The 22,878-nt window shown below is 43.1% G+C and overlaps 1 protein-coding gene across 1 annotated transcript in view; it reads left to right on the top strand.

Moving 5' to 3' along the window:
* LOC122551133 (piwi-like protein 4) overlaps positions 1-22,878 on the top strand; it is a 161,072-nt gene that overhangs the window by 78,545 nt on the left and 59,649 nt on the right. Inside the window, exon 11 of the mRNA XM_087987788.1 lies at positions 2,896-3,080. Within this exon, the coding sequence (XP_087843914.1) occupies positions 2,896-3,080 (185 nt within the window). The remainder of the gene's footprint in view (positions 1-2,895; positions 3,081-22,878) is intronic.

Below are 22,878 nucleotides of genomic sequence, written 5' to 3'. Positions count from 1 at the left end.
TCCTGACCAGATGTATCTAAGAACCCTGCAAGAGGCTAGAGAAGAAATTACGGGGGGCCTGTTGATATTTTTGTATCATTGCAATAGGCGAGATTCTGGAAGACTGGAGGGTGGCGAATGTTGTGCCATTATTCAAGAAGAGTTGCAAAGAAAAACCTGGGAACTATAGACTAGTAAGCTTAACAACTGTGGTAGGTAAGTTCCTTGAGAAGATTCTGAGGGAAAAGCTATACATACATTTGGAAAGATGGTGTTTGATTAGTAGTTAGCATGGCTTTGTGCTTGAGAGATCATGCCTCACAAATTTGTTCTTTGATAAAGTGACCAGGAAGGTTGATGAGGCCAGGTAGATGTAGTCAATATGGATTTCAGTAAGGCCTTTGATAAGGTTCCATTTGGTAAGCTACTCTGGAAGGTTAGATCGTATGGAGTGCAGGGGAGGCTGGCAAATTGGATGCACAATTGGTTTGATGGTAGGAAGCAGGGAGTAATAGTGGAAGGATGCTTGTCAGACGGGAGGTCTGTGACTAGTGGTGTACCTCTGGTCAGTGCTGTGCCTATTGCTATTTGTTATCTATATCAGTGCTTTGGATGAGAATGTCCAAGGCATGATTATTAAGTTTGCAGATGACACTAAAATAGGCAGTATCGGGGACAGCGAGGAAGGTTGTCAGAAATTGCAGCTGGACCTTGATCAGCTAGGGACGTGGGCTGAGAAATGGCATATAGAGTTTAATTTAGATAAGAATGAGGTCTTATGTTTTGGAAAGTTAAATCAAGGCTGGAGATTTATGGTGAATGGTAGGGCCTTAAGGAGTGTAGTGGAGCAGAAGGACCTTGAAGTTCAGTTGCATGATTCTCTGAAAGTGAAGTCATAGATAGACATGGCAGTGAAGAACGCTTTTGGCACACTGGCTTTCATCAGTCAAGGCATTGAGTATCGAAGTTGGCAAGTTGTGTTGCAGTTGTACAGGATGTTGGTGAGGCCGCTCTTGGAGTACAATGTTCAGTTTTGGTCACTTCGCTATAGGAAGGATGTTTTTAAACTAGAAATAGTTCAAAGAAATTTACAAGGATGTTGCCAGGACTCAAGAGACTGAGTTATAGGGAGAAGTTGGCCAAACTAGGACTTTTTTCTGTAGAGCATAGGAGACTGAGTGGGGAACTTATAGAAGTGTATAAGATCATGAGAGGGATGGATAGGGTGCATGCATTCAGTCTTTTTCCCAGGATTGGGGAATTGAGGACATCAATTTCACGTTAGAGGGGAAAGGCTAAAAGAGAACCTGAGGGGCAGAGGGTGGTGCACATATGGAATAAGATGCCTGTAAGAAGTGGTTGAGGCAGGTACATTAACAACATTTAAAAGGCATTTGGACAAATACATGGATAGGAAAGGTTTAGAAAGGCCAAGTGCAGGGAAATGGGGTTCGTGTGGATGGACATTTTGGTTGGCAATGACCAGTTTCGGCTGAAGGGCCTATCTCCAAGCTGTAGGGCTTTATGACTCTAAGTACCAAATGGGACATGATGATAAGAGCTCTGTTGCCTACTTAGTACATTTATATACACACACATATTATAACAGCATGGGACCCATGCAGGCTGTTCAGATAGCAGCCTGCCATTTTAGATCTTCACAGCACCAATAGCACTACCAAGCTTAATTTTGCCAGCAAAGACTACTAACCCTGATGCAGAAGTGCATAACTAGAGGCCTTCAATGTAAGGTAATCACCAGTCTTTACTCAGCGTTTTGAAAATGTGCAAGTCATTACAGTGAGTTCTACTTAAAGTTAATTTACTTAATACTGTTTTTCATTTTAATGTTGTCAATACATTAGTATCAGTATAACTACTTAATGTTTTGAGTTTCACATTAATGTCCATTTGCAGAATTCCTGTTCTGTGGTCTGCCTGCTCAGATGACCTCTTGCCCCAATGCATCCATTGTAGCCCTCCATTCCTCTATAGCCCTTTGTCTCCTGCCCTGGCTCCTGGCCTTAACATCCCTCACAGCACACCCCAGCGTCACCTACCCCATGGCCTCATTCCTTATTCTTGCTGCTTCTCTAGGCCTGGTTACTTGAACCTTGCCTCTCCCCCAGTCCAGGTCTTGCTTCCTGTCCTTGCTCCTTATCCTATCCAATGTTAACCTTATCTCTCTCCCTCACTTAACTTAGGTGTAAGCATGCTGTAACTATTGTAATTTTTTTACTAATATTTGATGATGCATTTTCTTTTGTTGCCAGCTATTCTTGCTGGAATAGACACTGTTGCACATGATTAGTACACTGTTTTCTGAGTGAGAAATGTCCCAAGGAACTCTAGTATCAACATTAATTCCTATTGGAGCACCTGACTCACCTAAATTTGTTTCACTGACTCAAGAGCACATGACAACTTTAAGTGTGAACTTACTGTATCATAACATGGAGCTTAGGTGAATGATGTAGATGCTTTCAATAAAAAAAGCAAACATACAGGGTACAAGGAATTGACATTATTGTTAATAGAGTTAAGTAAAGAAAACAATGAAAAGGCTCAAATGGATCATCAATTCTTACATGAGTTGGTTTGACTAAATAGCTGAAAATGTGTTGCTGGAAAAGCGCAGCAGGTCAGGCAGCATCCAAGGAACAGGAGAATCAACGTTTCGGGCATAAGCCCTTCTTCAGGCTTATGTCCGAAACATCGATTCTCCTGTTCCTTGGATGCTGCCTGATCTGCTGCGCTTTTCCAGCAACACATTTTCAGCTCTGATCTCCAGCAACTGCAGTCCTCAATTTCTCCTCGTCTAAATAGCTGTCCATGTGCTGCATATTCATGCAATTTTAAGAAAAGGTATTAAATATTTAATACAAATAATTTGTCCTTATTGTTCCCCATTTGCAGTGTCAGCCAGTTTCACCAGTAGACTGGTCTAAAGATATTCGAAAATCAAGGATTATTGGCAGTGGGCCACTCCAAGACTGGCTGATGGTTTTTAGTCACAGAAATTATGAAGTTGCTGGTCAGCTTTTGGCATGTCTTAAGAAAGTCGGACCACCAATGGGCTTTTTGATTGACAATCCAAAAATGTAAGTCGAGACTAAAAATAAATGTTATACTGTTAACTTTGAAACTATTTATTACTTTTCACGAGTGAAGAATAAGCCCTTTGGGAACAAAATGTCACATATTGGGAAATAGTTTCAACAGTAGGACACAAGTTTCAGATTTTGTCAATTAATGCATTCATTTATTATTCAAGGTTATCAATGGTTTTTTACCCTGCAGTAAATGCTAGACTGCCTGAGGGTATGGTTAGCTCAGTAAGCCGGACAGACTGCTTGTGATGCACAAGGCATGGGTTCAATCCCTGCACTAGCTTAGGTTACCATAAAAGAATTGCCCTCTCCTGTTGTCTGAGGCATGGTGACCCTCAGGTTAAGCCACTGCCATTTCTCTGTCTCTAATGAGAGAACAGTAGGATGATGGAGACATTACCTTATTACTAATTTGAGTTCTGATATCCTGGCGACATAGAATAAAATATCTGAGACAGGCATTAAGTCAAAACCCGGAAGTGTTGGTGTTTATGCTCCACTTTAGCCTCCTCATCTTTCCAAATTTAACCTTATTACCTGATTTCAAGCCCTCTGTCTTCTATTATCAGGATAAAGAACAAAGAACATTACAGCGCAGGAACAGGCCTTTGGCCTCTAGCCTCCGCTGATCCTTATCCTCTATCTAAATCTGCTGTCAATTTTCTAAGGATCTGTATCCCTTTGCTCCCTACCCATTCATGTATCTGTCTAGATACATCTTAAATGACGCTATCACTCCTGACCCTACCACCTTCGCTGGCAATGCATTCAGGCACCCACCACCTTCTGCATTAAGAAGTTTCCATGCACATCTCTCCTAAACTTTTCCTCTCTCACTTTGAACTCATGACCTCTAGTAATTGAGAACCCTATACTGGGAAAAAAGTTTCTTGCTATTCACCCTGTCTACACCTCTCATAATTTTGTAGGCCTCAATTAGGTGCCCCCTCAACTGCCTTCTTTTCAATGAAAATAATCCAAACCTACTCAATCTCTCCTCTTAGCTAGCACCCTCCATACTAGGCAACATCCTGGTGAACCTCCTCTGCACACTCTCCAAAGCATCCACATCCATTTCATAATGTGGTGACCCGAACTGTACACAGTATTCCAAATGTGGCCAAACCAAAGTCTTATATAACTGTAACATGACCTGCCAATCCTTGTACTCAATACCCCCTCCGATGAAGGAAAGCATGCCGTATGCCTTCTTGATGACTCTACTAATCTGTGTTGCCACCTTCAGGGAACATTGGACCTGAACACCCAGATCTCTCGATTTAAAAGAATACTACAAAATGGCCTGTTAACCATGCTGCTGAATGTACTGCTGATTTGCAGAATTAACTTGCAGTTCAAAGATAAGAGGCTTTTCATAAGATGAATACTGACACATTAATTGACCATTGTAACTCACCCTTGAACTAATACATGGCGTGACAATTTACGTAAATTGGATATCCTTCTGAAAGAAAATATCATTGGATTAACTTGCTGTAAATCATGCTATAAATCAATTATTATATGTGATTGGTCTTTTTTGTATGCACATTTTAGCTAATTCAGAAGCAATTATGAATTTTCTTCAACCAAAAGAGAAAATGTTGGAAAATCTTAGCAGGTCTGGCAGCATCTGTAAGGAGAGAAAAAAGCTGATGTTTCAAGTCTAACTGACCCTTTGTCAAAGCTGTTCCTTCACATTTCCTTCACATAGTTTCATTCTTGTATGCACATTTTAGCTAACTCTTTGCTGAAACAATTATACACTGGTGTAGGTTAGTTCATTTACCTTGCATAAGCAATTATTGTTGCAGAACTAACACTACTTTACCTATATCCATGATTTGGAGATGCTGGTGTTGGACTGGAGTGTACAACGTTAAAAATCACGCAACACCAGGTTATAGTCCAACAGGTTTAATTGGAAGCACACTAGCTTTCGGAGCGATGCTCCTTCATCACGTGGTAGTGGAGAGCTCAATCCTAACACACAGAATTTATGTAACTGAAATTATACATTGAAAAATTGATTGATTGTTAAGCCTTTCATCTGTTAGAATACAGTGATAGTTTCACTTCTTTCTTAAATGACAAAACCTTTTTTTTAAAAAGTTGCATTCTCGGGTTAGCTGTTAACAATGGTGATAGCTAGACAATATGTTGAAGGTGTTGGCCCCCTGTGTTCTCTGTCTATGCCATGATGTTTAGATTGATTCTAATCTAAAAAGTGAGATAATGGAGTTCTACATAAATTCATGAAGTTTTTGAGCAAAGTACAATGTAACCCTGCAAGTACAAATTCACCCCACAAAATATATGTGTGCGTGTGTGTCTTTGTCTGTGTGTGTGTGTGTCTGTCTGGGTTGGGAGTGTGAGTGTGAGAAAGTGTGTGTGTGTGTGTAGTGAGTGCAGAGTGTCTTAAGTCTGTGAGGGGGTGCATGTATGAGTGTGGGAGTGTGTGTGCGCGTCTGTGTGTATGTGTCCGTGTGTATGTGTGTATTGGAGTGTGTGTGTATGTGTGTGTGTATATAGTGCAATGGTGGTCACCTGTAATGTGACATGAACCCAAGGTCCCGGTTGAGGCCCTTCCTAGGGGTACCGAACTTAGCCACTTTTCTCTGCTGCCTGTCCCGAAGTCCATTTTGGAGGATGGTCACCCGAAGGTCCGAGGCTGAATGTCCTGGACCACTGAAGTGTTCCCCAACTGGGAGGGAACCCTCCTGTCTGTTGATTGTTGTGCGGTGCCGTTGTCATAGCCTTTGCTCGGTTTCTCCAATGTACCATGCCTCAGGGCATCCTTGCCTGCAACGTATAAGATAGACAACGTTAACTGAGTCACATGAGCACCTGCCATGTACAAGGTGGGAGGTGTCCCATATCAAAGTTTTTTTAAATTTATAAAAAAATGAAAAAAAACGAAGTTCAAACCGTCGGAGTTTTTTTAAACGAAAAAGATGCGAAGTTCAAGCGATCAGAGTTTTTTTTAAATGAAAAAAACTAAGTTCAAATGATCGGAGTTTTTTTTAAAAACCAAGTTCAAATGATCGGAGTTTTTTTTAAAAAAACGAAAAAATGCAAAGTTCAAACAATCGGAGTTTTTAACGAAAAAACGAAGTTCAAATGATCAAATGTTTTTTAAAAATGAAAAAAAACGAAGTTCAAATGATCTGAGTTTTTTTTAAAATGAAAAAATGCGAAGTTCAAACGGTCGGAGTTTTTTTTAAAAAGCCGAAAATAAACGAAGATAAAATGACACAAACCCGAAAAAACGAAGTCAAAGCAATCGGAGTTTCCGAAAAAAAAACGAAGTTCAAACGATCAGAGTCAAATGAAGCTAAAGCAATCGGAGTTTTTTTTAAAACCCGAAAAGTTATGAAGTGTAAATGCCACGAACCCGAAAAGTTAAGGCAATCGGAGTTTTTCTTTAAACCAAAAAGTAACTAAGTTAACACAACTCGAACCCGAAAATAAATGAAGTTTAAGCGATCAAAGTTTTTTTTAAAAAAGAAAACACCGGAAAATAACAAATCTCTGAAGATCGATTTTTTTTTACTTCTGAAATCAACGAAGCTCGGGAGGAAGAATTTTTTTAAAAAACCAAAAATTAACAACGCTTGGGAATTCAGATTTCGACCCTCCCCTCAGAGTTCAGCAATTTTCGAAAACCACTGTCCACAAGTACCAAAGCACTCTCAACTTCAATTAATCTCTCCCCCCTTTTTAAACATTTAACAAGTCCCTAGACTCAACCATTGCTAAAACCGATCCTTTCGGGCTGGACTGGAAAATAAACAGCGAGGGGTCACATCAGACACGACTTGAATGAGAGGAAAACCAAACGTTCTGAAAATACTCACGTCTGGCCAGCTGAATTCCTCAACACTTAGTAGTGAAGGACATTTAACTCTTACACCGCTGTTCACAATCTGTCCGAGCCGAAACGTGTCACGGCACCAAAATGAAGATCTGTGTCCCCTCAAGAGGGGCCTCTTGGTTTGAGATCGGTCAAAGGAATCGACAAATGCGGTCTATTCAAAAAGCAAGGTTCATTAGTTTAGTTTATTGAATTAAGGTACCTTGATGCAATTCTATCCAGCAACTGAGAGATTGAAGCTTCTCTGTTCCATGATGAAGTTGCACAATTACATTTGAAAATTATACATTATTTGTATGTTTTTTAAGAAATAGTACAGCCTTAATTACAAAAAAGACCAATCACATATAATAAGGTGACATGATTTACAGCAAATTAATCCAATGATATTTTCTTTAAGAAGGATAGCTAATTTACGTAAATTGTCAAGCCATGTATTAGTCCAAGGTTAGTTCAAATGGTCAATTAATGTGTCAGTATTCATCTTATGAAAACTCTATTGTCCTCTTATCTTTGAACTGCAAGTTAATTCTGCAAATCAGCAGTATGGTTTAAGGCCATTTTGTAGTATTCTTTTAAATCGAGAAACCATTTTGTTCAAATAAAAATCTACATATTTTGTTGCCTAAATTCCGATTTTAGATCCTCACCCTCATCAGAGGAGAAAGTGAGGACTGCAGATGCTGGAGATCAGAGCTGAAAATGTGTGGCTGGAAAAGAGCAGCAGGTCAGGCAGGTCCTGAAGAAGGGCTTATGCCCGAAATGTCGATTCTCCTGTTCCTTGGATGCTGCCTGACCTGCTGCGCTTTTCCAGCAACACATTTTCAGCCCTCACCCTCATCAATCAACTTTGTCACCTCTTCAAAAAATTCTATTAGGTTTGTAAGACATGACCTTCCCTGCACTAAACCATGCTGCCAAAACCATATGCCAAAACCATAAACCCATTTTCTTCCAAACGGATATATATCCTATCCCTTAGTATCTTCTCCAGTAGCTTCCCTACCACTGATGTCAGGCTCACAGGTCTGTAATTACCTGGTTTATTCCTGCTACCTTTCTTAAACAATAGTGTGACATGAATCTAAGGTCCCAGTTGAGACCAACCGGGACCTTGAGTGCATGTCACACCACAGGTGACCCCACCGCACTAGACGCACACTCTCTCTCTTTCTCTGTCTCTCACATAGATCCCACAGACCCACATCCACATGCATGTATACACATAAGTTTCAGGGGTGAATTTGTACTTGCAGAATTACATTGTATTACACTGAATTACACTGTAGAAATTACAGTCAGAACTTCCTGGTTTTTTGGCAGATTTTTTTTCTAGTAATATTCCAGACAGTCTGTCAAGATCCATGTTGACCTTTCTTTTGGAATGTTTAATTTTGCCGCTCACTAAGTAAACAATTGGCCTGTATGGCACCCACCTCGTAGAAACTTGCAGCAGGCATGGGGGAAGTGCTGATTGCTGCTGGAAGTTTTCAATGTTCGCATCGCTGGTGCCAAATTAAAATCCCAGCTCCATAGCATTTCAGGAATTTTATCATTCTTTGCAGTGTTCTGTTCATCTGTCATGGAGGATTTGGTGCAGAAAGGGAAGTTAGCTCCTGACTTTGCTTACAGTGAATTTGAGGTGCTCATATATTTTCTCTCCAGATACCCTAGGGTCACTGGACCTGAAACATTAACTCTTTTCACTTCACATTTGCTGCTCAACCTGTTGAGTTTTTCTAGCAATTGATGTTTTTGTTTCAGAGTCTTTCACCTTTATGGGTACTCTTTCTGGATTCAACTGATTCAAGTATTACAAGATAATGTACAAAATATGTGTTAGGGCCTGGCCTGCATACAATATTGCACACTTACACCTTGTGAGTGAAAGCAAGGAGTCAGAGATGACTCCACACATCTCTGCAGGCAATGATTCATCCTATGTTTCAGCTTTCAAGGGGAGTGCATTGTTAGGTTAGGACATGTCTAATATGAAGTTACCTCCACTCTCCCTCAATGCAGTGAGCTGCTGAAAGAAGCTGCACACAATGCTGTCTTTCTCAGGTTAAATGCTGTCCTGCAGGATACTCAAGCATTTCAGGACAGTTTACCAATCTACACAAACTCTGAAATATTGAAGGCTAACTGATGAGGAAAAGTGAAAAAGGAGATGCCTTAGGATTGCTCCTAAACTGCTGCCTATCATGAGGCACAGTAACGCATACCATTTGGATTCCATGCGCCAACTAAAGCGTTAAAAACTTGAGTACTGTACAGTGTGACTGCCCTGTCTTGCTGGCTGCTGCTCTCATCCGAACAGTGAAAAAAACTTATAAACTGGATCATTTACGCATACATTCGGATGGACAGTTAAACATTTATTTGACAACAGGGAGAAAATTAGGACTTTCCTTGTAGAGTGAGGAGGAGTAGGTGCTAAACCCTAACCACCCAACGCCTGGAGGAGGAATGCCTCATCTTCTGCTTTGGGATCCTGCAACCACATGGGATTAATATGGATTTCACTAGTTTCCTCATTTCCCCTCCCCCAGTCTCAAGCCTCCAACTTCGCACCGCGTTCTTGACCTGAGCATCGTCTTTCTTATTTATCCACTCCACCGTCCTCTTCAACCTGTCACCTCCCCCACCTTCATCTACCTATTGCATTCTCGGCTACCTACCTCCAGCTCCACCCACCCCCCTCCCATTTATCTCTCAGCTACCCAGTCCACAAGTTCTATTCCTGACAAAAGGCTTATGCCTGAAATGTCGATTTTCCTGCTTCTCGGATGCTGCCTGACCTGCTGTACTTTTCCAGCACCACGCTCTCAACACTTACTCAGCAACAGAGAAGTTGTGAGGAACAGAGTTCAGAAAATGCTAGTTCCACATATGCTGTGGAATTACTAGGGACTGCTTGCCATAGAACCAGCAGAAAATAATACATTGAAATGAAGTACATAGTGAGATTGTTCCTCCTAGAAGTGGATTTCAACTCAGTTCTGTCTGACCTCGCGCTCAGTATTGCATAACTCTGTCATAGTCTCTCAGATATCTATCCCAGTAATATATTCTAATCGTCATCCTCAAAAGATTGCTGTCATTCCCCATTTTGTGGATTACCTTCCCACCTTGTCAGCTCCACTTGTGAAGAACACAGTGATGTTGGACTCCCTTTCAGGGCTATATTGCACAACCCCACTGGGGTGATCGAGACATCAAAACCTCACCTTAAGGAGGCCTACGACCTGTTCTACTGTGGCCCTAATGGAAGCGTGGGCAGCATTGTACTGCTATTCTGCATCAGTGGAAGGGTTTCCTAAAAGTATCATGAGCCACATTTGGAGGAGACAGCACTTGTGTCCCAACAGCCCAAGGACCTTGGAAAAATACAGTACCCTGTCAGTTCGCTGGCATATATACATTGTGACAGCTGCCAGGATATCTAGTGCAGAGCTCCAAGATCTGGGACCCAGATGGGCTGGACATTCACAAAATAGAATAAAAACAGAAGGTGCTGGACAAACAGTGTTAACATTTCAAGGCCAGATTTTCAACACAGTGGCTCAGTGGTTAGCACTGCTGCCTCACAGCACCAGGGTCCCAGGTTCAATCCCAGCCTCGCGCGACTGTCTGTGTGGAGTTTGCACATTCTTCCCAGATCTGTGTGGGTTTCCTCCGGGTGCACCGGTTACTCCCACAGTCCAAAGATGTGCAGGTCAGGTGAATTGGCCATGTTAAATTGCCCATAGCATTAGGTGCATTAATCAGAGGAGGATGGGTTGCTCTTCGGAGGGTTGGTGTGGACTTGTTGGGCCGAAGGGCCTGTTTCCACACTGTAGGGAATCTAATCTAATCTAATCTAATTGGGAAGCCTTCAGAAATGAGATAACAAGAATCCAGAGAAAGTATATTCCTGTCAGGGTGAAAGGGAAGGCTGGTAGGTATAGGGAATGCTGGATGACTAAAGAAATTGAGGGTTTGGTTAAGAAAAAGAAGGAAGCGTATGTCAGGTATAGACAGGATAGATCAAGTGAATCCTTAGAAGAGTATAAAGAAAGTAGGAATATACTTAAGAGGGAAATCAGGAGGGCAAAACGGGGACATGAGATAGCTTTGGCAAATAGAATTAAGGAGAATACAAAGGGTTTTTACAAATATATTAAGGACAAAAGGGTAACTGGGGAGAGAATAGGGCCCCTCAAAAATCAGCAAGGCAGCCTTTGTGTGGAGCCACAGAAAATGGGGACGATACTAAATGAATATTTTGCATCAGTATTTACTGTGAAAAAGGATATGGAAGATATAGACTGTAGGGAAATAGATGGTGACATCTTGCAAAATGTCCAGATTACAGAGGAGGAAGTGTTGGATGTCTTGAAACGGTTAAAAGTGGATAAATCCCCAGGACCTGATCAGGTGTACTCGAGACCTCTGTGGGAAGCTAGAAAAGTGATTGCTGGGCCTCTTGCTGAGATATTTGTATCATCAATAGTTACAGGTGAGGTGCTGGAAGACTGGAGGTTGGCAAACGTGGTGCCACTATTTAAGAAGGGCGGTAAAGACAAGCCAGGGAACTGTAGACCAGTGAGCCTGACCTTGGTGATGGGCAAGTTGTTGGAGGGAATCCTGAGGGACAGGATGTACATGTATTTGGAAAGGCAAGGACTGATTTGGGATAGTCAACAAGGCTTTGTGCGTGAAAAATCATGTCTCACAAACTTGATTGAGTGTTTTGAAGAAGTAACGAAGATTGACGAGGGTAGAGCAGTAGATGTGATCTATGTGGACTTCAGTAAGGCATTCGACAAGGTTCCCCATGGAGACTGATTAGCAAAGTTACATCTCATGGAATACAGGGAGAACTAGCCATTTGGATACAGAACTGGCTCAAAGGTAGAAGTCAGAGGGTGGTGGTGGAGGGTTGTTTTTCAGACTGGAGGCCTGTGACCAGTGGAGTGCCACAAGGATTGGTGCTGGGTCCTCTACTTTTTGTCATTTACATAAATGATTTGGATGTGAGCATAAGAGGTACAGTTAGTAAGTTTGCAGATGACACCAAAATTGGTGGTGTAGTGGACAGTGAAGAGGGTTACCTCAGATTGCAACAGGATCTTGACCAGATGGGCCAATGGGCTGAGAAGTGGCAGATGGAGTTTAATTCAGGTAAATGCGAGGTGCTGCATTTTGGGAAAGCAAATCTTAGCAGGACTTATACACTTAATGGTAAGGTCCTCGGGAGTGTTGCTGAACAAAGAGACCTTGGAGTGCAGGTTCATAGCTCCTTGAAAGTGGAATCGCAGGTAAATAGGATAGTGAAGAAGGCATTTGGTATGCTTTCCTTTATTGGTCAGAGTATTGAGTACAGGAGTTGGGAGATCATGTTACGGCTGTACAGGACATTAGTTAGGCCACTGTTGGAATATTGCGTGCAATTCTGGTCTCCTTCCTATTGGAAAGATGTTGTGAAACTTGAAAGGGTTCAGAAAAGATTTACAAGGATGTTGCCAGGGTTGGAGGATCTGAGCTACAGGGAGAGGCTGAACAGGCTGGGGCTGTTTTCCCTGGAGCGTCGGAGGCTGAGGGGTGACCTTATAGAGGTTTACAAAATTATGAGGGGCATGGATAGGATAAATAGACAAAGTCTTTTCCCTGGCTTCAGGGAGTCCAGAACTAGAGGGCATAGGTTTAGGGTGAGAGGGGAAAGATATAAAAGAGACATAAGGGGCAACTTTTTCATGCAGAGTGTGGTAAGTGTATGGAATGAGCTGCCAGAGGATGTGTTGGAGGCTGGTACAATTGCAACATTTAAGAGGCATTTGGATGGGTTTGGAGGGATATGGGCCGGGTGCTGGCAGGTGGGACTAGATTGTGTTGGGATATCTGGTCGGCATGGACAGGTTGGACCGAAGGGTCTGTTTCCATGCTGTACATCTCTTTGACTCTAATCTAATCTAACATATTTTGCTTTTAACTAATCAAGTGGAAGCCTTTTCGGTTGAGAAAATCTGCAGATTGGTGAGAGGACCACTCTCAAAACAGCACGGTGGCACGGTGGTTAGCACTGTTGCCTCTCAGCGCCAGAGACCCGGGTTCAATTCCCGCCTCAAGCGACTGACTGTGTGCAGTTTGCACATTTTCCCCATGTCTGCGTGGGTTTCCTCCGGGTGCTCCGGTTTCCTCCCACAGTCCAAAAAATGTGCAGGTTAGGTGAATTGGCCATGCTAAATTGCCCATAGTGTTAGGTGAAGGGGGAATGGGTCTGGGTGGGTTGCGCTTCGGCGGTTCGGTGTGGACTTCTTAGGCCGAAGGGCCTGTCTCCACACCAAGTAATCTAATCTAAAAGCAATGTGGATGCAGATAAAGCGTCCTGCAGCTGGATGAAGCAAGTGATGTTGGCTGATTGGCTCTCCTTGTCACGGAGGAAAGATACAACTTGGTACAATCGGGAAAAAATGGCATATCTAATAACTCAACAATTGGGAGCTGCCAAACAGGTGCTCATAAAAAACTAAGGACAGATGTAACCTTTTTTTTTAGATTACATTACAATGTGGAAACAGGCCCTTCGGCCCAACAAGTCCACACCGACCCGCCGAAGCGCAACCCACCCATACTCCTACATTTGCCCCTTACCTAACACTACGGGCAATTTAGCATGGCCAATTCACCTGACCCTGCACATCTTTGGACTGTGGGAGGAAACCGGAGCACCCGGAGGAAACCCACGCAGACACGGGGAGAACGTGCAAACTCCACACAGTCAGTCGCCTGAGTCGGGAATTGAACCCGGGTCTCTGGCGCTGTGAGGCAACAGTGCTAACCACTGTGCCACCGTGCCGCCCACAACCTTGATGACCACCAGGATAGAATAGCTACTCATTCTATCTGAACCCAAGTCCTGCTATAGCAGATGGTGCAGTTAATTGATGGGAGTCAAGGTCACCCTTTGTTTCCACCTAAATTGGGTTTGGGAGAGTAATAGATAATGTCAGCAAGATCTGTATATTGTGGGTCTAATTATTCTTCTTCACCTCCTTGATGGATCTTCACTGATTTATTCCTCCTGGAGGCAATGCAGCAGACAGTGAAAGTTCCTATTCTTGTTGTGCTTGGTAGCAATTTTGTAATTGCTGACTTCAACATTGTTGTTGGATTTATTACACAAGGATTCCTCCAAGCTTCAGTTTCATCTCAGCTTCACTTCGCCTTCACAAAGTGGTTAACGTAATGCCTCGATATGGACCTTTAAGCTATGTCACTGAAATAACTCCACGGAGGTCAGTATCCTGTCACCAAATCACCCTTTATTTGCACATATACAGTACATTGTCTCTGACCAGCTAGTTCAGAGCCATTCCCAAGAATTGAAGAGAATATATGAGATTCTTGAGTTTTTCTCTTTTTTTATTGTGCATATTATATCCCCACATCACTTGTGCTTGTGTGTGTATGTGCAGTGACTCAGTAAAAAGACATTTTATTTGCATACTTCCCACTACCAGGAAAATACCCATGTGGTTAGTGAACCAATAAGAAGCAAAATCTAATAAGGGCAATGCTTACGTGAAGAAAGTGAAAGAAAATGATAGGGATTAAATCAAAATGGAATTGGAATCAGAAATAAAGTACTCTATCCTCCGTGGTGCCCAGCTCTCCCTAAACATATTGAGAGCATTCGTCAGACTCCTATTTGTCAGCCAAGGCTCCCTTGTTGGCCCAGATTAACAACCCCGATCAGGATTTCATAGTCAATGAGATCCATATAGCCCTCATTCCAATTACTACAATCCACTTCCCACCCGGCCTCCCCCCACCTCCCTCACACACAGTAGTGGGATGCAGATCTGTTCTTTTTCTTAGCATTCTCCTTGGACGTTTTCACACCAGGTCCAGTTCCTTCAACTCTGATGTGGGTGGTGTATAGTAGACTAGAGCCTGTCTCTTGTGCCCAGAGTGTCTTGGAAGAAAATCCTCCTTTTCAGGCAATGACGGTACCAAGTATGTGACAGAGGCTGCAGGCATCTCGGACTCTGGAGGCTTCTTTGACCTGGTTCTCAGGGGCCAGGTTTTTTTTTTGTTTATCCACTGTTTGCAAGGTAGCAGCTTTCATGTGATCCACAGGTTTGTTCAGGACCGCCTTACCTATCCAAACTTTGTATGTCACAGTGCCTGACCTCGTGTTGACCTTGCCTCATAGCCATATAGGGCTATTTTATAGTTTCAACATCGTGAAGTGAACTGTCTCTCTCGCTTAAAGGAGGCATGTGGCCAGCATTGGCATCACTGATGCCATTTCACGCTCCCTCCCCCCAACCCAGATGTCCAGAAATATCAGGATTAACCTGGTGTGAGATGTTCTCCCCATCTGCAACGCTGCAGGAGCTTCCCTGCAGCCACGTGAAGGGTGGTACCATTATCAAACAGGAGCCAGGCAGTTTGGTATCAAGTAAAGTGTGGGCTGTTTCTTTAAGCCTGCCTTCAATGTTTGAACTGCTCTTTCCATCAAACCATGGTCTGGAGCTGTCCAAACACACTGAATGTCATTCAATTTTAGGAAATACTCAAAATCTCAGCTGATAAATGGTGTCCCATTGTCTGTGACCAGGAATACTTCCAGGAATCCATGTATTGCTCACAGCGTTTCAATCATCATCCCTGAACTTGCTGAATGAACTCTATCCACTTTGAATGGGCATCCACAATGATCAAGTTTATAGATCCCATGAAAGGACTGGCATAATTGATACGTAACTGAGTCCGGGGTTTACTCGGCCACTCCGACAAATGTGAGGGAACTGGTGGTGGTAAACTTTGTCTTTGTTGGCACTCTGGGCACTGCCCCAACAACACAGATATGTGTGTATCCAATCCTGGCCACCAGACATAACTTAAGAGTCATACAACACCGAAGCAGACCCTTCGGTCCAAGCAGTCCATGCTGAACATAATTCCAAACTAAACTAGTCCCACCTGCCTGCTCCTGGCCCATATCTCTCCAAACATTTCCTATTCATTTACTTAGTCAAAACGTGTGGTGTTGGAAAAGCGCAGCTGATCAGGCAGCATCTGAGGAGCAGGAGAATCGATGTTTCGAGCATAAGCTCTTCATCATTCCTGATCGAAACGTCAATTTTCCTGCTCCTTGGCTGTGCTTTTGCAGCACCACGCTTTTTGACTCTGATCTCCAGCATCTGCAGTCCTCACTTTCTCCCTATTCATGTACTTATCTAAATGTCTTCTAAACCCTGTAATTGTACCCACGTCTACCACTTCTTCAGGAAGTTCATTCCATACACAAACCACCCACTGTGTAAACATTTTGCCCCTCATGTCTTGTTAAAGTTTCTGTCCTTTCACCTTCACAAACGTGCTCCCTTGTCTTAAAATTCTCCCCATCCTAGGGGGAAGAAAACTCCCATGAACTCTATTCAAACCCCTCAATATTTTATTTCCTTTTTGGAAAAGGTGAAGACAACAGATATGGAGATTAGAGTCGAAGGATGTGGTGCTGGAAAAGGGCAGCAGGTCCAAGGAGCAAGATGCCAACTTCCGGATTGTTTCAGAGAACATTTCTGGGACACCTGCACTAACAAACCCCAACGCCCCATGGCTGAACATTACAACTCCCCTCCCAATCTGCCAAGGACATACAGGTCCTGGGCCTCCTCCATCACCAAACCCTTACCACTCTCAATGCCTTGGGATCCTGGAACCACACAGGATTAATGTGCATTTCACCAGTTTCCTCATTTATCCTCCCATCACCTTATCCCAGTCCCAAGCCTCAAACTCTGCACCACCGTCTTGACCTGTCAATCGTCTTTCCCATCTATCCACTCCACCCTCCTCTCTGACTTATCACCTTCACCCACTTCTTCATGTACGGTTGCATTCTCAGCTACCTTCCCCCCCAGTCCCACCCCCCTCCCATTTATCTCTCAGCCCTGGTGATCAGAAAAGTGTCCAGAAAGATTAAAACCAGAATGGAATCTTCCAGGGAAGGTACCACCCAATGGGATATCTGCCAGTGAGAGGTAGCTCAAGGCATCCACATTCGCCTGGTCGGTGTTCCATCTTGTAATTGTGTGCACTGAGAATAAGGGCCCATTGTTAAATTCGACCAGAAGCTATGTGCTGCACTTCCTTGTCTTCTTTAAGTTGCCATAACAGGGGTTTGTGGTCTGTTGCTATCACAAATTAATGTCCATAAAGGTATTGGTAGAACCTTCTCACACCAAAGATAACTGCCAAACTTTCCTTCTCTATCTGGGCATTCTTGTGTTTAGCATCGGCCAATCTCGGAACCATATGCTATGGGCATTCCTCTCCATTGGGTCTTTGAGTCAACATTACCCCAATGCCACATCGGGAGGCATGGTATGTCAGTATCTTTCTTGGGATTGTAGTGAGCTAACACTTAACTCAACGATAGCTGCTTCTTCACTTCCCTGAAGACTACATGACCATTTGCAAGGCTGACCTTTTTGCAGTAGGTCCCAATGGAGGCCAGGTTACATATTAATTCCATAATAATTCACCAATCCAAATAAAGACCTAAGCACCAGTGCAAACGTTGAAGCTGGGGCAACTTGATCCCTCCCATTTTATCTTCCAATGGGTGTAACCCAGTGTTGTCAACTCTGTAGCCTAAGTAGGTCATTTGAGGTGGAAAAGTGTGGTACTGTTCATCGGGAAGCTTATGCTTGAAACGTTGACTCTCCTGCTCCTCGGCTGCTGCCTGACTGGCTGTGCTTTTCCACACCACACTTTTCGACTCTGCTGTCCAGCATCTGCAGTCCTCACTTCCTCCTAGGTCACCTGAGGTGTCCGGAACACACATTTTTCCCTTCTGAAGCAGACACCTGCCTGGGAGAAACATTTAAGCACTATGTCCAAGTTTTCCAAGTGCTCATTATTGATCATCCTGGTTATTCACACATGACATGCATACATTAAAAATAAGAGAATAACTAGGCAGAAAGTAGGAAGACTCAAGGATAAAAGATGGAAACTGTGTTTAGAGGCAGAGAATGTGGGTGAGATCCGAAATGAGTATTTTGCATCAGTATTTACCCAGGAGAAGGATATGGAGGATAGCTAGATTAATGTGGAGCATACTAATACGTTAGGGCATTTTGAGATGAAGAAATGAGTGGTGTTAGGTCTCTTGAAGAGCACTTTTAAGGTGGGTAAATCCCCAGGACCCTATGGTATCTACCCCAGGTCATTGAGGGAGGCAAGAGAGCAGATTGCTGGGGCATTGACCAAGATCTTTGTATCCTCTCTAGTCGTTGGAGGGGTCCCGAAGACTGGCAAGTAGCTAATAGTGTTCCTCTGTTCAAGAGGGGAAATAGGGATAATCCAAGAAACTATAGGCCAGTGAGTATCACGTCAGTGGTTGGGAAGCTATTGCAGATAATTCTTAGGGTTAGGATACAGGTGCATTTGAAAAAGCAAGACCTAATAAGGGACAGTCAGCATGGCTTTAGTGAGAGGCAGGTTATACCTTACTAACTGGATTGAATATTGAGGAAGTGGCAAAGGTGTTCAATGAGGGTGATGGAGTGGATGCCATCTAAATGGATTTTAGTAAGGCTTTCGGTAGGGTCCTTCATGGCAGGACCATCCAGAAGTTGAAGTTGCATTGTATGCACAGTGACTTGGTCACATGGATTCAGAATTGGCTTACTCACAGAAAGCGGTGGCTAATAGTGGAAGGGTGTTTTTCTAGCTGGAGGTCCATGACTAGGGATTCCACAGGGATCCGTACTGGGACCTCTGCTGTTTGTGATATATACATAAATGCCTTGGATAAAAATGTAGATGGGTGAGTTAGTGAGTTTGCAGACAATACAAAGATCCGTGGAGCTGTGGATAGTGTAGAAACTTGTCAAAGCATACAGCAGGATATAGATCACTTGAAGACACGGGTGGATAAATGGCAGATGGAGTTTAATCCAGGTCTGCAAGCTGTCATTACTTTTCATTTGCCCCAAAGTCATTTGCTGCGAGAAGATAATGCATTCTTTCCACATACTGGACCCAGTTTTTCATGGCCAGAGTAAACGAGTCAAGCTCCCCAAATAATAGCATGATACCAGAAATACCTACTCCAACTCATAGACAACTGTTGTGAGCAGAATTTCTTCAGGAATATATTTGTTTCTCTCATTGCCATTGAAATAACTCCAGAGGCCGGTGTTCCATCACCAAGTCACCCTCTATTTACGCATGCATAATACTTGACACTGGTCCTACATCTCAGAGCCAGCAGAACCTCTGACACTTCTATTTATATCTATTAGCTAGGACTCCCTGGTTGAACTAGGTTACAGCTGCAATAAGGGATCTCGTATTAGAACAAAGAGCAAGAACAAACAAAATTACAGCACAAGAGCAGGCCCTTCGGCCCTCCAAGCCTGCGCCGATTCAGATCCTCTACCTAAACTTGTGTATGTTCGAAGGATCTGTATCCCTCTGTTCCTTGCCCATTCATGTATCTGTCTAGGTGCATCTTAAATGAAGCTATGGTCTCTATCACCTCTGCTGGCAACGCAATCCAGGCACCCATCACCCTCTGTGTAAAGAACTTTCTACGCATATCTCCCTTAAGCATTTCCTCTCTCACTTTGAACTTGTGACCCCTAGTAATTGAATCCCCCACTCTGGGACAAAGCTTCTTGCTATCCACCCTGCCTATACCCTTCATGATTTTGTGGACCTCAGTCAGGTCCCCCTCAATCTCCATCTTTCTAATGAAAATAATCTTAATACTCAACCTCTCTTCATAGCTAGCGCCCTCCATACCAGGCAACATCCTGGTGAACCTACTCTGCACTCTCGCCAAAGCATCCACATCCTTTCGGTAATGTGGCGATGAGAACTATACGCAGTAATCCAAATGTGGCCAAATCAAAGTCTTATACAACTATAATAAGACCTGCCACTCTTGTACTCAATATCCTGTCTGATGATGGAAAGTATGCAGTATGCCTTCTTGACCACTCTATTGACCTGCGTTGCCACTTTCAGGGCACAATGGACCTGAACACACCTGATCTATCTGTACATCAGTTCTCCCCAGAGTTTTTCCATTTACTGTATAGTTTGTTCTAGAATTAGATCTTCCTAAATGCATCGCCTCGCATTTGTTCAGATTGAACTCCATCTGCTATTTCTCTGTGCAACTGTCCAATCTATATTCTGCTGCATTCTCTGACAGTCCCCTTCACTATCTGCTACTCCACCAATCTTAGTGTCATCTGCAAACTTGCTAATCAGACCACCTATATCTTCCTTCAGATTACTTGCATATATCACAAACAAAAGGGTCCCAATACGGATCCCTGTGGAACACCGCTGGTCCCAGTTCTCCATTTTGAGAAACTCCCTTCCACTACTACACTGTGTCCTGTTGCCCTGCCAGTTCTTTATCCATCTACCTAGTATACCCTGGACCTCTATGACTTTACTTTCTCTATCAGCCTACCATGGATAACCATATCAAACACCTTATTGAAGTCCATGTAAATGACATCTACAGCACTTCCCTCAATCAACTTTGTCACTTCCACAAAGAATTCTCTTAAGTTGGTAAAACATAATTTTCCCTGCACAAGACATTGCTGCCTACGACTGATAAATCCATTTTCTTCCAAATGGGAATAGATCCTATCCCTCAGTATATTCTCCAGCAGCTTCCTGATGTCAGGTTCACTGGTCTATAATTATCTGGATTATCCCTGCTACCGTTTTTAAAAAAGGGGACAACATTAACAATTCTCTAGTCCTCTGGGACCTCACCTGTATTTAAGGATACTGCAAAGATATCTGTTAAGGCCCCAGCTATTTCTTCTCTTACTTCCTTCAGTAACCTGGGATAGATCCCATCTGGTCCTGGGACTTGTCCACCTTAATGCTTTTTAGAATACGCAACACTTCCTCGCTCCTTATGCTGACTTGACCTAAAGTAATCAAACATCTATCCCGAACCTCAACATTCATCATGTCCGTCTCCTCAGTGAATACCGATGCAAAGTACTCATTAAGAATCTCACCCATTTTTTTCTGACTCCACGCATAACTTTCCTCCTTTGTCCTTGAATAGGCCAACCCTTTCTCTAGTTAGTCTCTTGCTCCTAATATACGAATAAAAGGCTTTGGGATTTCCCTTAACCCTGTTTGTTAAAGATATCTCATGACCCCTTTTAGCCCTCTTAATTCCTCATTTTGGATTGGACCTACTTTCGCAATATTCTTCCAGAGCTTCATCTGTTTTCAGTCACTTAGGTCTTATATATGCTTCATTATCCCTCTTAGATAGTTGCACAATTTCATCTGTCATCCATGGTTCCTTAATCTTTCCACTTCTATCCCTTATTTTCACAGGGGCATGTCTGACCTGCATTATTTAAGAGCCCTCATATTAAATGTGAATTTACCTTCAAACAGTTGCTCCCAATCCATGTTTCCCAGCTCCTGCCGAATTTTGCAGTAGTTGGCCTTCTACCAGTTTAGCACTCTTCCTTTAGGACCTCTCTGGTCTTTGTTCATGACGATTCTAAAACTTACAGTATTGTGATCACTATTCCCAAAGTATTCCCCTACTGAAATTTCAGCTGTCTAGTTGAGCTCATTCCCCAACACCAGGTTCAGTATGGTCCCCTCTCGAGTTGGACTATTTACATTCTGCTCTAGAAAACCCTCCTGGATGCTCCTTACAAATTCTGCTCCATCTAGACCTCTAACACGAAATGAATCCCAGTCAATGTTGGGAAAATTAAAATCTGCCATTACCACCACCCTGTTGCTGTTACATCTTTCCATAATCTGTTTACATATTTGTATCTTTATCTCATGCTTACTGTTGGGAGGCCTGTAGTACAGCCCCAACATTGTTACCGCACCCTTCCTATTTCTGAGCTCTGCCCATTTGCCTTACTGCTTGAGTCCTCCATAGTGCCATCTTTCATCACAGCTGTGATATCCTCTCTGACAGTAATGCATTTGTTCCACCCTTCTACCTCCCTCTCTATCCTGCCATCTATATCCTGGGAAATTTTGTTACCAATCATGCCCTTCTGTCAACCAAGTCTAACATCATACTCTCAGGTACTAATTGAAGCCCTAAGTTCATCTGCTTACCTCCTACACTTTTCGCATTAAAACAAATGCACTTCAGGCCACATATCCCTTTGCTTCATCTTCTGCTCCCTGCCTACTCTTCTCCTTAGTGACGTTGACTTCATTATTTAGTTCTTTACAGGCTTTAATTCCTACCTCCTTCCTGTCAACTAATCTCCTTGTTTGGTTCCCATCCCCTGCCACATTAGTTTAAACCCTCCCTAACACCGTTAGCAAAAGCACCCTTTAGGACATTGGTTCAAGTCTGGCCCAGGTGTAGACCGTCCAATTTGTCATAGTCTCACCTCCCCCAGAACCAGTCCCAGTGTCCCAAAAATCTGAACCCTTCCCTCCTGCACCATCTCTCAAGCCATGCATTAATCCTGCCTATTCTTTCATTTCTACTCTGACTAGCACATGGCACTGGTAGCAATCCTGAGATTACTACCTCTGTGGTCTTACTTTTAAACTTGGCTCATCACTTCCTAAATTCTGCTTGTAGGACATCATCTGAATTTTTACTTACATCATTGATGCATGTTTGCACCATGACAGCTGGCTGTTCACCCTCCCCCTTTAGAATGTCCTGCAGCTGATCTGAGACATCCCTGACCTGTGCACCAGAGAGACGACATACCATTTGGGAGTCTCGTTTTTGAACACAGGACCACCTGTTTACTCCCTTACAATTGAATCCCTATGACTATAGCCCTTCCAGTCTTTTTCCTACCCTTCTGAACAGCAGAGCCAGCCACAGTGCTACGAATCTGGCTCGAACATAAAATCCCT

This window comes from Chiloscyllium plagiosum, unplaced genomic scaffold (genome assembly GCF_037043375.1).
Source record: "Chiloscyllium plagiosum isolate Xiang-an unplaced genomic scaffold, Cpla_swu_hap1 HiC_scaffold_6, whole genome shotgun sequence".
NCBI classification, from domain to species: Eukaryota; Metazoa; Chordata; class Chondrichthyes; order Orectolobiformes; family Hemiscylliidae; genus Chiloscyllium; species Chiloscyllium plagiosum.
Note: the sequence above shows the minus strand (reverse complement) of the source record. Positions and strands in the feature narration are given on the sequence as shown.